Here is a 14,915-nt window from a genome sequence, read left to right as displayed (position 1 = left end):
GTGGGGACAATTATGTTTTGTATGTTATATAAAAATCTCTGTAGCTGGGCGCAGCAGCTCACGCCTGTAATCCCAGCACTTTGGGAAGCCAAGGTAGGCAGATCACTTAAGGTCAGGAGTTGAAGACAACCCTGACCAACATGGGGAAAACCCCATCTCTACTAAAAATACAAAAATTACCCAGGTGTGGTGGTGCATGCCTGTAATCCCAGCTACTCAGGAGCCTGAGGCAGGAGAATCACTTGAACCTGGGAGGCGGAGGTGCAGTAAGCCGAGAGCACGCCACTGCACTCCAGCCTGGGCAGCAGAGTGAGACTTCATCTCAAAAAAAAAAAAAAAAAATCTGTCTTCTTAATAGTAGCAAGTGGTCTGTTCTGTGAACATGTATGTGCATGCAAATACACACACTGCCTGTCTTCTGGAATGGACGAAGGAGGAAAATACCGTAAAAGGATAATAGCAAGAGACGAGGCAGTACATCCACATTGGCACGCTTCAGCAGGCCTATATGGCCAAGAGGGCTGCTTCCCAGGGCCAGGCCCATCTGTTGGAAATCCATCTTCAAGCAGGTTGAAAGAAAGTCTAATCTAAGTGACATGTAGCTCTGAGGAACCAGGAAAAAGAAAACAACCAGTGCAGGCGCTTGGGGGAGTTACCAAGGAAGGCTACTTGTCCTCATTCAGAAGGATGTGCCTAGGATCAGTCACATGGTTTCCTACACAAACTGGAAAGGAGACAGTTGTTCAGCATAGAGCAGGGGTAAGCAAAATTTTGTGTGTATGTGCATTTTTCTAGGGGGAGAATTCATAGCTTTCATCATATTCTCCAAGAGCCATGTAGCTCTTAAGAAAGGATTCAAAACAACTCATTTAATTTTTATGTTTTTATTATTTTTTTAAAACAGTCTTGCTCTGTTGCCCAGGCTGGAGTACAGTGGCGCAATCACAGCTTACCGCAGCCTCGACGTCCTGGGCCCAAGCGATTCTCCCACCTCAGCCCTCTGCCCCCACCCCAAGTAGCTGGGACCACAGGCGTGCAACACTATGCCCAGCTAATTTTTTTTTTTTTTTTTTTTTTTTTTACTTTGTGTAGAGACAAGGTCTCACAATGTTGCCTAGTCTGGTCTCAAATTCCTGGGCTCAAGCAGTCTTTCTGCCTCAACCTCCCAAGTGCTGGGATTACAGGCAACAAAACAACTAGTTTAAAAAGAAGAAATGTAGCCCAGGCGTGGCAGTGGCTTATGCCTGTAATCCCAGCACTTTGGGAGGCCGAGGCCGGTGGATCACCTGAGGTCAGGAGTTTGAGACCAGCCTGACCAACATGGTGAAACCCTGTCTCTACTAAAACTATAAAATTAGCTGGACCTGGTGGCTCATGCCTGTAATCTCAGCTACTAGGGAGGCTAAAGCAGGAGAATCACTTGAACCCAGGAGGCGGAGGTTGCAGTGAGCCAAGATTGCACCATTGCACTTCAGCTGGGCAACAACAACAAAACTCTTCCAAAAAAAGAAGAAGAGGAGGAGGAGGAGGGGGAGGAGGAAGGGGAGGAGGAGGAGGAGGAGGAGGGGGAGGAATGTAGAAAATAAATAAATAACAACAACAAAAACAAATATATCACTTTTTAGCTGGGGAGATCTAGACTCAGTGGCTACGCTTTATATCTGTAACTTTTTTTTTTTTTTTTTTGAGACAGAGTCTTACTCTTCACCCAGGCTGGAGTGCAGTGGCGCAACCTCAGCTCACTGCAACCTCCACCTCCTGGGTTTAAGCGATTCTCCTGCCTCGGCCTCCTGAGTAGCTGGTATTACAAGTGTGCCACCATGCCCCGATAATTTTTGTATTTTTAGTAGAGACGGAGTTTTGCTAGGTTGGTCAGGCTGGCCTCGAACTCCTGACTTCAGGTGATCCGCCTGCCTCAGCCTCCCAAAGTGCTGCGATTACAGGTGTGAGCCACCATGCTGGCCTGTATCTATAACTTGCCTGCTCACATGTACTTTTATCATTAGCTGCCAATTAATATTACTGTAATGAAATCATTTCTTTTGGCTTAGTAACTTACCTAAATGTGAGTCAGATAGTTAGCTGTTGAGGCTGAGAAGAACCTGAGTGCTGATCTGAGTGCCCCTCATTCCAGTGGCATATTGGCAGTAGGCAACTGCAGGAAGGCATTGTCTTGACACCCCAGAGGGTTTTAAACATGTCAAATGAGAACCTCAAAGATCTCAGATAGTGTTTGGGAAAATCCCATAGTAGCCAAAATATAATGATTTAAAAAAAAAAAAATTATCCAAGGCCAGGCACAGTGGCTTGTGCCTGTAATCCCAGCACTTTGGGAGGCTGAGGTGGGCAGATTATCTGAGGTCAGGAGTTCGAGACCAGCCTGGCCAACATGGTGAAACCCTCATCTCTACTAAAAATACAAAAATTAGCCAGGCATGGTGGCAGGTGCCTGTAGTCCCAGCTACTCGGGAGGCTGAGGCAGGAGAAGCACTTGAACCTGGGAGGTGCAGGTTGCAGTGAGCCGTGTCTGCACCACTATACTGCAGCCTGGGAAACAGGGCAAGACTCTTTCTCAAAAAATAAAAAATATCCAGTATCTGTTGATGTGGGGTCATCTGTGGAGCCCATTGATCAGGCAAGCAGGCCCTGGTCCTCTTAGCCATCTCTGCTACTTGTCCTTGTGAAACCCACCATCAGAGAGTGGAATATGCAGAAACCTGCAAGCCCGAGTGTATATATCAAAACTACTCTCAATCTGCTGTAAATGTCTAGCGTCTTGAAATATTTTGTCATGGCCCTCCAAAAGACAGGGTTTTTTGTGTTTGTTTTTGTCTTTTTGACAGAGTTTTGCTCTTGTCACCCCGGCTCGAGTGCAGTGGTGCGATCTCAGCTCACTGCAACCTCCGCCTCCTGGTTTCTAGCGATTCTCGCATTTCAGCCTCCTGAATAGCTGGGATTACAGGCATGCACCAGCACGCTAGCTAATTTTTGTATTTTTAGTAGAGATGCGGTTTCACCATATTGGCCAGGCTGGTCTCAAACTTTAGGTGATCCATCCACCTTGGCCCCTCAAAGTGCTGGGATTACAGGCATGAGCCACCATGCCTGGCCTCAAAGGACAGGTTTTGAGGCACTCTGCGAATGACAAGTTCTAAGAAAAGCTTCAGGGAGGTTCCCACTTATCAAGACCACCTGCCTGTCAGGCCCTCTGCTGGACCCTTTTTCTCTAATCTTTGAAAGAGCAGTTGAGGGTGATTGTATACATCTTCATTTTACAGATGAGGAAACGGAGTCTCAGATTAAATAACTGGCATAAAGTTACACAGTTAGTACAGGTTACAGCCAGGATTAAACCTGTATAAAGTAAAAAACAAAAAAAAATTGGTTACAAACAGAAACAGATTCTAGCTAATGTAAGCAAATAGGAAGTTTATTGCAAGGATACTGCAATAAGTTTCCTATTTGCTTACGTTAGCCCCATGTTAGAAAGGACATGGGGCTTTTTTAGGGAGTGAGGAGGAGCAATGAAATAGCAGGGACAACTGAACAGTCAGCCTAGCGCACCAATGCTACTTTGAATGACCACCTCACCTGTGAAATAACGGCCGGGCGCAGTGGCTCATGCCTGTAATCTCAACACTTTGGGACGCCAAGGCGGGCGGATCACTTGAGGCCAGGAGTTTGAAACTAGCCTGGCCAACATGGCAAAATCTCATCTCTACTTAAAAAATACAAAAATTAGCCAGGCGCACCTGTAACCCCAGCTACTGTACTGCAACCTGGGAAGCAGGGCAAGACTCTTTCTCAAAAAATAAAAAATATCCAGTATCTGTTGCTGTGGGGACATTTGTGGAGCCGATTGATCAGGCAAGCAGGCCCTGGTCCCCTTAGCCATCTCTGCTACCTGTCCTTGTGAAACCCACCATCACAGAGTGGAAAATGCAGAAGCCTGCAACCCTGAGTGTATATATCAAAACTACCCTCAATCAGCTACTAGGGGAGCTGAGGCAGGAGGATCTCTTGAAACTGGGAAGCAGAGGTTGTGGTGAGCTGAGATCGTGTCACTGCACTCGAGCCTGGGTGACAGAGCAAGACTCCATCTCAGCCGGGCGCGGTGGCTCACACCTGTAATCCCAGCACTTTGGGAGGCCAAGGCGGGTGGATCACGAAGTCAGGAGATCAAGACCATCCTGGCTAACATGGTGAAACCCCGTCTCTACTAAAAATACAAAAAAATATTAGCTGGACCTGATGGCGGGCACCTGTAGTCCCAGCTACCCGGGAGGCTGAGGCAAGAGAATGGCGTGAACCGGGGAGGCGGAGCTTGCAGTGAGCCAAGATCACACCACTGCCCTCCAGCCTGGGCGACAGAGCGAGACTCTGTCTCAAAATAAATAAATCAATTAATAAAATAAAATAAAATAAAATAAGATTAAGAGTAAGCTATTGTCAGCCCAACTGGCCTAGCCTGGTCTCATGACCATCTCTTGGCTAGGGAAGGACAGGCTACCTTAATTAATTAAACCATCAGGCTCTAAACAATGTGGGAAAAGTAATTCCTCCTGAAAATTAAAGTGCTTTAATCAAAAGGAGGCAGACATATACTGGATAACTAAAAATAGCAAATTTCCCCGAATAAACTCAAATCTGTTTATTTCCAAAGCCTTGGCCTTGTTTCTCCCACCATGCTACCTCTTCAATACACCATCAGGCAGGAGTTCTTGTTATTTGGATATCTGGAAGTTAAGAGGGGAGGAGGAGAGTTAATATCACAAGGGAGAAGAATGAAGTGTTTCATATTGCATGATGATTTTAAATTTAAAATACTTTTTTTCCTGGCCAATATAGTATGTCCTTAGCTAGGAGTGATTCTGGATTTCCCCCCAGAGTCCAGTGAAAGTAAAGTGGCATCAAACTGACCTGGGTCCGACTACCAATTCCACCACTGGCTATCTGTATGACCCTGGACAGGGTAACATCAATAAGCCAAATTTTCCTCATGTGTAAAATGAGTTAAAACCCACCATCTCACCAGGTTATTGTGCACTTCCATTGAGGAGACGTATGAAGTGCTTGACATATAAGATGCCCCCAATAAATGCTCTTCCCACCCATTCCCTCTGCCAACATACTAAAAAATTATATGATATTAGTATTGTTTTTTTTTTTGAGGTGGAGTCTCGCTCTGCTGCCCAGGCTGGAGTACAGTGGCACTATCTTGGCTCACTGCAACCTCCACCTCTCAAGTTCAAGTGACTCTCCTGCCTCGGCCTCCCTAGTAGCTGTGATTACAGGCATGCACCACCACGCCCGGCTTTATTTATTTATTTATTACATTTATTTTTAGTAGAGACAGGGTTTCACCATGTTGGCCAGGCTGGTCTGGAATCCTTGACCTCAAGTGATCTCCCCACCTCGGCCTCCCAAAGTGCTGGGATTACAGGCGTGAGCCATCGTGCCCGGCTGGTATTAGTAATTTTTGTTTTCTGAGGGTTATATGATTCACTTCTTCTGATAGGTGTTGTTTTTCTTATGGAAGGATATCCAGTTGTTTCATGATGGCATTTGCACCTCCGAAAAACATAGATGGTCCCAAAATGCAGACAAAGATGAGCACCTGGACACCCCTAAACCATCAGCTATTGAATGACCGGGTAAGTGACCAGACTATTTTAACAATTGAATCCATGACTTAAAGGAAAAAAGATATTAAAATTTTACCTACCAAAATATGAACAGGAATTATTTAGGATTGTGTAATGGATGAATGAAAACCAAAATGAAGATATTCAAAAACTTTTATTGAACCCTTGCTATATGGGCAAGGCTGGTGATAGACCCAATGTCCTTGTCCAAGAAGAAAAAGTCTTGGATTTGTTCTTTCCCGCGCTGTCACCTTCCTCTCCCACCCCACTTGCCTTTTTTCTTCCATCACTTGTTCTCCCCTGGAACCACCAGGACTGAGAAAGGAGAGAGTGGTCCATGGCATTCCCCAAAACCCGGTTTTCTTTGTATAGTTGAGGTTGCTGGGTAATGCTGCACATTTAATAAGATACATAAAATGCATACATTTCAACTGATTATTCACATTACTCAGGTTCTCTCAAGACGTTTATTTTCATGGCTGGGTGCAGTGGCTCATGCTTATAATCTCAGCAATTTGGGAGGCCGAGGTGGGTGGATCATCTGAGGTCAGGGGTTCGAGACCAGCCTGGTTAACATGGTGAAACCCCGTTTCTACCAAAAATACAAAAAAAGAAAAAAAATTTGCTGGGCGTGGTGGTATGCACCTGTAATCCCAGCTACTCGGGAGGCTGAGGCAGGAGAATCGCTTGAACCCAGGAGGCGGAGGTTGCAGTGAGCCGAGATCACACCATTGCACTCCCGCTTGGGCAACAAGAGGAAACTCTGTCTCAACAACAACAACAAGACCAACAACAACAAAGATGTTTATTTTCCATCTGCACTCTGGGAAGGTGCTAGTGGACTACACTAAAGGATCACGGTGGATGGCTGGGGTGTGAGACTGACAAACCTCTAGGGGTTTCTATTCCTGCTTCAGTTAGGGACAGAATTTACTAACAGGTCTGTGAGCTCCAGTGACCAATCGCTGTATGCAAGGACCACACCTATTTGTCAGGAAAACACAATCACTATGTATAAAACTGACTTCATCCTCTGGCTCCTACACACCAGTTCCTCCCCCTGATGAGAGGCACTACTTTATACCAAGTCAACCAAGCCAGAAATTCTGCTTCTCCCTGTCCAGTCTGGGATTTCATTTTCCCCCAGATTACAAGCTAATAAGTTAGCCTGTGACTTATGGATTAGAAGACTCTGCTGTTTCACAATAAAAGATGAGATTCTTGGGTCAAAAACAACTTTACTCACAAAGCAGCACGTGGCATGAACATTATGTTTGTGTGGGTTCTGCTGGTCCTCCCCGTCCCACAGGTGTGACGCATAGGGCCCAGGTAAGTGATACACGTAACAGTGGTTTCACCACAGCTGAGGAACAATGAGCCCAGGGCATCCCCTGCTTTTCATAGTAAGCAGTAAGTCAGCCTGCTCTTGCTCCCAAAGGGAGACATTACCTCATCCCTCAAGGTTGCCTTACTGCAGACACAACCTGCAAGAATGGCCCAAGTCACGAATGCTCAGGGCCTTGCATTCTTTTTTTTTTTTTTTTTTTTTCTGAGACAGAGTCTCACTGTGTCACCAGACTGGAGTGCAGTGGTATGATCTCAGCTCACTACAACCTCCACCTCCTGGGTTCAAGCGATTCTCCTGCCTCAGCCTCCTGAGTAGCTGGGACTACAGGCGCACACCACCACACCCAGCTGATTTTTGTATTTTTAGTAGAGACAGGGTTTCACCATGTTGGCCAGGATGGTCTCGACCTCTTGACCTCATGATCCACCTGCCTTGGCCTCCCAAAGTGCTGGGATTACAGGCGTGAGCCACTGCACTCGGCCACGAATGCTCAGGCCCTTGCGTTCTTGACATGCCAAGATGTTTCGGAGTGTGAGAGGCACACAGAGAAGTGTCTACCAACGCTCCCTTGCCTCCATATGTAATTTGCTTTCCAGTACTCTTGAGTCCTCCTCCCAATCTCTCATTCAGGCCTCTCTTCTCCACCCGCCTATCTACTTCCAGCTTCATTCTCAGCTCACACTGTCTGCACCCTTTTCCTAGTACACTGCAGTCACCCCCTAACTGCTTTCACTGCCTCTAACCCTGCCAATCCATCCTCTATTCTCATCCCAGAGAGATCTTTCTAAGATTCCGATTCTATTATGTGAAACCAATAACAGGCTCCACTCCCAAGAGTAAATTCCAACACCCCCAGGCATAGCACTGAGGATCTTTCATGATCTGACCTCAGCCAACTTCCCAGCTCCACCCCTGCCACTGCTCCCTCACATCCGATGCCCAGGCCTGGCTCAGGGCCCCCAGGTGAACCCTGCTCTCTCACACCTCCATGCCTTTGCATGTACTCTCGCCCTCGCCTCCTATCTGAGTCCTTTCAAATGTCCTTTCCTCTGTGAAGCCTCCCCACTGCGTCCTGCTTCCTTTTCTTTGCTCTCATCACTGTTCACTGGCTTTCCCAGTCAACTCCCATGCATGAAGAGTTGAGATTCCATCTTTTCTCTCTGTACCTCCAGGAACCTGGTTTGGTTCCTGAAGCATAAGAAATGGAGTCAGGGCTGGGCACAGTGGCTCACACTTGTAATCCCAGCACTTTGGGAGGCCAAGGCGAGTGGATCACCTGAGGTCAGGAATTCAAGACCAGCCTGGCCAACATGGTAAAACCCTGTCTCTACTAAAAAATATAAAAATTAGCCGGGCATGGTGATGCACCCCTGTAGTCCCAGCTTCTTGGGAGGCTGAGGCAGAAGAATCACTTGAACCCAGGAGGTGGAAGTTGCAGTGAGTCAAGATTGCACCACTACACTCCAGTGCCTGGGCAACAGAGTGAGACTCTGTTTCAGGAAAAAAAAAAAAAAAAAAAAAAGAAAGAAAGAAAAGAAAAGAAGAGAGAAAGAAAGAAAGAGAAAAAAGAAATTGAATCAGAGTTCAGGTCTACTCCCTGGTACCTGTTTCATTGACTCTTGTCTTCCTGCCTCTTCATCTTTGTGTCCTTAGCCTGGATTTGCCCCTGTGCCCCTCTAAACTCAACAGATGGGCTCATCCCTTGGCAAAGCTGTCATCAAACCTGAACCCTCCTGCTCAGTACTTTCTATTTCTAGTCGAATCAGTTTCTACTGATGAGCAATTTTAGGAGAGGAACAGAAGGGCCAAGGTAGATTGGAATAGTGAGAAATAAAATAGAGAGAGACTGAAAAAGGAAAATGATAAAGGAAATGAGGAAAGAGGAAAGAGAATGAGAAAAAAATAGAGGGACCAGGAGAAACAAAAGGAAAGGCAGAGAAAGAGGGAGAGAGAGAGATTCAGCCTTCATCTAGCCATGAACACCAAACAAATCTATTGAAAAAATTTTGGGGGCCAGGCACAGTGGCTCAGGTCTGTAATCCCAGCACTTTGGGAGGGTGAGGCCAGTGGATCGCTTGAGGCCAAGAGGTTAAGACCAGCCTGGGCAACATAGTGCAACCTCATCTGTATAAAAAAAAAAAAAAAAGTAAAATAAAATATTAGCCTGGCATGATGGTGCATGCCTATGGTCCCAGCTACTTGGGAGGCTGAGGCAGGAGGATCGCTTGAGCCCAGGAGTTGGAGGTTGGGGTAAGCCACGGTTGCACCACTGTACTCCAGCTTGAGTGACAGAGAGAGACCCTGTCTCTAAAAAAAGAAAGAAAGAAAATTGTTTTTATCCAGCTCAACAGTAATTTACTGAGCACCTGTTTGCAATGCTCGAAGCTCTCCCACAGTTTATATAACAGCTTATCTGCTTCCCCTACCAAAACTTCAGGGTCTCATTTTGAATTATGTCTTCCCATAGAATTGTGAAGGTTTTACACACATGTGAAAAAGTGACTTGAATTCAAATATGCATTCACTGAATTCCTTGATTTTCAGAAATTTTCTTCGAAAAATTATGAGTCTTGATCAATTTAGCAGCTGTGGAGAAGAAAAGTGTCTTAGGAGGCAAAAAATTGCTTGAATGCCTCTTGCAGTTCAATTTTTAGAGAAGCCGATTCTGAGATTAGCATGTAGAGCGTTGACTGGAGAGGACTTTCAGGATCAGCACCTGGGAAGGGAAGGAAATAAAAGGAAAAGGAGAGAAAAGGGGCAGATGCGGGGCAAGGGAAGAAGTTGGGCTGGAATGCAGTCTCAGTGAGGTCTCCACTGACCCCATAGGACTCCCTGAAGCTGCCATGATGCTTCAGATTGGTTGTAAAGAAATACCTGAGGCTGGGTAATTTATAAAGAAAAGAGGTTTAATTGGCTCACAGTTCTGCAGGCTGTACAGGAAACATAACGGCATCTGCTTCTGGGGCGGCCTCAAGGAGCTTTCCATCATGGCAGAGGGCAAAGCAGGAGGAGGCATCTTACGTGGCAGGAGCAGGAGAAAGAGTGAGACAGGGGAGGTCCCACACACTTTTAAACAACCAGATCTCATGAGAACTCACTCCTGCTGATGACAGCGCTAGGGGGATGGTTCTAAACCGTGAGAAACCACCCCCATGATCCAATCACCTCCCACCAGGCCCCACCTCCAACACAGGGGATTACAATTTTTTTTTTTTTTTTTTAAGACAGAATTCATTCTGTTGCCCAGGCTGGAGTGCAATGGCGCAATCTCTGTTCACTGCAACCTCTGCCTCCCAGTTCAAGCGATTCTCCTGCCTCAGCCTCCTGAGTAGCTGGGATTGCAGGCACCCACCACCACGCCTGGCTAATTTTCATATTTTTAGTAGAAACGGAATTTCACCATGGTGGCCAGGCTGGTCTTGAACTCCTGACCTCAGTGATCCGCTGGTCTTGGCCTCCCAAAGTGCTGGATTATAGGCACGAGTCACTGTGCACAACTGGGGATTACAATTTGATATGAGATTTGGTGGGGACAGAGATCCAAACCCCATCATTTGTCTTACATTGTGGCAAGGGGGAAGGGAGGAAGAAGGTCTGGTCTTTATACTTCCACACTGACCGAACATTCAGTGGCTGCTAGCTGCCTACCCACCCCCGCCAGGTCTGACCTTGGGCAAGGCAGCTCTCTCAAGCTTATAACTGTCAACCAGCAGCCTTCCAACAGGTGGGGAAATAAATCCTTCGGTTCTGGAGGGGAACGAGTGCATCACATCACTCATTGGTTCTTTAATAGATTTTTATCCAGTGTAACGATCACTTCTGAAGATAATATGTATTTTATTGTCCCAAACTCCCATTTTATTCCAAAAATAATAATAATAATTTTTTGGTTTAGTTAGGTTCTTGTATGGCGTAAAATTATTTTTAAAAATCTTTGTGTGTATATATACACATAAGTATGTGTACAAATGCACAGAGTCACACACATAGAATTTGTATATGATTATGCCAAGCTGGTGTGTGTTTGTTTTTGAGGATCTCACTCTGTCACCCGGGCTGGAGTACAGTGGCACAATCACGGCTCACTGCAGCCTCCACCTCCTGGGCTCAAGCGATCTTCCTGCCTCATCCTCCCAAGTAGCTGGGACCACCAGGCTCACACCACCATGCCTGGCTAATTTTTTTTTATTTTTATTAGAGAAAAGGCCTGGTCTCAAACTCCTGAGCGCAAGTGAGCCTCTATTTCAGCCTCCCAAAGCTCTGGGATTACAAGCATCAACCACCATGCCCAGCTATAACAAACTGTTAATACTGGTTTTTCCCAAAGAGTTATATGGGCGTTGGTGGACAGAGGAGGGTCTGTTAGAAGAGAGAGCCTTCATTTTCTTACTTCATACAATGCAGCAATGTTTCCAATTTTAAAACAAATTAGGACATAAATATGTATCATATATTATACACACACACACACACACACACACACACATACACACACACCCATACATATAAGTAAACAAAGAACAATAACTCTGGAATTGAAAACTCTGGTTTCAAATCAGCTGTACCAGTTTTACCTTCTCTGGGCTTTATCCTCCTTTGTCCTCCTTTGTAAAATGAGTGGATTGGATCAGATGACCTTGAAGATCCCTTCTGGATCTAACATTCTAACTGTGTGAAAAGTATTAAAAATAGATGCCCGGCCGGGCGCAGTGGCTCACGCTTGTAATCCCAGCACTTTGGGAGGCCGAGGCGGGCGGATCACGAGGTCAGGAGATCGAAACCACGGTGAAACCCTGTCTCTACTAAAAATACAAAAAAATTAGCCGGGCGTGGTGGCGGGCGCCTATAGTCCCAGCTACTCGGAGAGGCTGAGGCAGGAGAATGGCGTGAACCCGGGAGGCGGAGCTTGCAGTGAGCCGAGATTGCGCCACTGCACTCCAGCCTGGGCGACAGAGCGAGACTCCGTCTATAAATAAATAAATAAATAAATAAATAAATAAGCCCAAGGAGACAGCCGGCCAAAAGGCATCCAGACAATAATTTCAAGGGGCTTCCACACTTCTAAATGAGGGCATTTGTCACCAATGATCGGTGAAATTTTAAGGCCCTGTTTTTTGTTTTTGTTTTAATTTTGTCTTTCTTCTGTAGTAAAATGTGAAATATGTAACTATCTTAGACTAAAATAAGAGTCACAGGATTTTAACTTCACAGCAGGCTTTAAGCAGAGAGATTGAATTCTCTAAATTCAAATTTAGATGCCTAAAAAAAAAACAACTGCGTCATCAGGATAGGCATATATAACAGATTAGTAAGTTATTCAAGCATTGTGAATTTTGGGTGAAGGAATATTTTTAAAGTGTGTATTTCTTTGCCAACTAGTGTTTTAATTGAAAGTGATCTTTATCACACATACATAGAAAGGTAACTATGGAAGATGACGGATAGGATAATTTCCTTGACATTTCATTATGTATGTGTATATCAAAACATCAAGTTGTATACCTTAAATATACACAGTTTTTTAAAAGAAAAGAAAGTGATCCACATTTCTTTTAGGGTATGGTTCACACATGTTGTACAGTACATGTTAAAAAAGTGTTCTGAGAAAAAGCACCCAGTTACCATCAATCAATCATTATTTACGGGCCCCTAAATATCTCACTCCTACATTGTAATGATGTCACATGGTAAAATATGTAACTACAGTGTCAACAGACTAAAATAACAACCGTGGGATTTTGACTTAACAGCAGGCTCTGAGTAAACTGTGATATAAACAGACTGCAGCATCTTGCAAGAAAAGAAGATCCATTTTAATATTTCCATTTGGAAGAAATACTTTGTTTTCCAGCTCTTTAAAATGAAGAACCTGATTGCAAATCTTTGAAATAAAGACTTGCTCCAAACCAGGGTGCATAAGACTATAAGTCCAACTGAGAACCTGACAACAAAATTATCTGCCCAAAATGATACATCTTGTCAAGGGTAGAGTCAGAACCAGATCTGAGGTCTCCTGACTTTCAGTCTAGTGTCTTTCCTCCACCCCTTCTGTCCCATCAGTTTCTGCTTGAGTCTAGATGCCTCCTGGTAAAGAGCTGGAATTGCGTGGACTCTGTTTAGACTTTGTCTCGTGCTTTAACCTGTGTAGCACTTCCCAACATCCACCCCATTCCTTTTCTACTACCTTCTTGTTGACTGTCTTTTCCCCTTTAAGTCAGTTTCCTTTTGTTTCCAATGGGCCACATCATCATCGGACACCATGCTTCAACTTCCTCTTGAAGCTCTGTTGTGGTCTCTTCTTCTTCCTATAGTTAGGCCAAAGCATGGGCAGAAGTTCATCAAGAATGTAAGTCAGAATGGGGAAGACCAAGGATCTGGTGAGGAATCAAGTGCAGTGTTGAGCTGAACACATAGTTTGGACCCAGAGATTTTTAAAATATCTGTAAATATAACCTCTTAGGTCCCTGCTTATCCTTTCTAAAATATAGGAATCGAACAAAAAGACCTTTAGGATTCCTTTTAGCTCTAAAATTCTATGACTTCTGAAGCTTTCTTCTTGTTGTTAGTCAATCAGCAAAATGGTTTATTGAGGGCCTTCCATGGACTCTGTACTTGAGGATTCTGTGGAGCATGTAAGAGAAAGTGGTTGTAATCTACTTGGGAAGATAAAATTAACAGAAACCACTAGAGAGCAAAACAAACACTATAAAGTCTAAGTGAAGCGTGAGCTATAAATTGAGTAAGAGTTAGGAGGAGAGAAATCCCTGGGCATCAGAAAAGTGACAACACTGGTTGCACAGGTTGGGCGATGCATGATTGATAGAGAAGAATTCAGACAATGTTTGAATCCAGATATTTTGAATCTTCTGTGTTCTACAGATTCTCTTCTACTTCTTTTCATCTAGAAATTCTGAGTTTATCTGTTGCCATTATTTGAGGGTCCTGGTAGCCCAGGTGGCAGTTAGCTGCGGGGGAGGGTCTTTTTCTTCTTCTCTTATGTGCAAAAAGTGTCTGTCTGTGACAGAAGAGATTCCCTGGCCAAGAGCAAAACTGACATTTCACTGGTCCCAAGGTGGTGGCTGAACCAGTTATTTCAATTCCTATTTTGTATGTCCTTGGCAACCAGAGCTTGAGAGTTAAAAAAGGAAGGAAAGACGATCTGTGGGAAGCATAAAACCAGCTCCTCAGCCTCTTCCATAAAAAGAGAAGAAACAGGCCTGAGCCACCTCTCCAAGTGGGAACATTCTTACAGCACTAGAGAATGTAGCAAGTGCCAAGAGAAGGGAAAAACATCAATCCTGATTTTGAAAGCTGACAGAGCGTGTATGGGATAAAGCAAGTGAGACATTCACATATGTTCATTACTCTCTCTTCCTCTCTTAATAACCCCCTTCTCTGCCACGTGTCCCCACATTAGTCTTCCTTTCCTCACTCACTGAAGTATACATATGCAGTGATGCTCAGAAAAACACCTCGACACCAATATATAAAGATACTCACATTGTACTGATACATCCATAAGGATATTCATTCTGACAATCACATTCATTCAATTCAATAAACATAGATACCTGTAACATGCTCTGTAAGCACTCTACTGGAGATGTCAAGATGAATAAGACTTAGTTTCTGTCCTAAATAGTATATTGTAATAAACCTATACCAATAAATATTCAAGTGGAAGCCCAGAAGTGCACACACACACATTTCTAATCCTACAGATGTGTACGTACTTACACGCCCACTGATATGTGTATACACTGAAATAGAAAAACAGAACTGATCATTCACCTGTTTTGTAAATTCTCATACTATTAATATTGAAACATTTCAGATGGGGGAGGAGTTTCATATTCCTGTTTTTTTGTTAGTTTTTTCATCTCCTTTCAAATTGTAAAATTAATTTCTCTTTATAATTCCAT

At 44.5% G+C, this 14,915-nt stretch overlaps 1 protein-coding gene across 8 annotated transcripts in view; it reads left to right on the top strand.

The window, feature by feature from the left end:
- FBXO16 (F-box protein 16) overlaps positions 1–14,915 on the top strand; it is a 64,418-nt gene that overhangs the window by 2,849 nt on the left and 46,654 nt on the right. For 4 of the 8 annotated variants that reach the window (XM_058433474.1, XM_058433473.1, XM_058433477.1 and 1 more), the window contains exon 2: positions 5,519–5,654. In XM_058433474.1, the coding sequence (XP_058289457.1) occupies positions 5,556–5,654 (99 nt within the window). In that variant the 5' untranslated portion in view covers positions 5,519–5,555. Of the gene's footprint in view, positions 1–5,518; positions 5,655–14,915 lie in introns of those variants that run through there. The other 4 variants (XM_032143769.2, XM_032143764.2, XM_032143768.2 and 1 more) reach the window with 2 other exon arrangements.

This window comes from Hylobates moloch, unplaced genomic scaffold (genome assembly GCF_009828535.3).
Source record: "Hylobates moloch isolate HMO894 unplaced genomic scaffold, HMol_V3 SCAFFOLD_22, whole genome shotgun sequence".
Lineage (NCBI taxonomy): Eukaryota > Metazoa > Chordata > Mammalia > Primates > Hylobatidae > Hylobates > Hylobates moloch.
The sequence above is the reverse complement of the archived record's forward strand: the minus strand, read 5'-3'. Positions and strand labels throughout refer to the sequence as shown.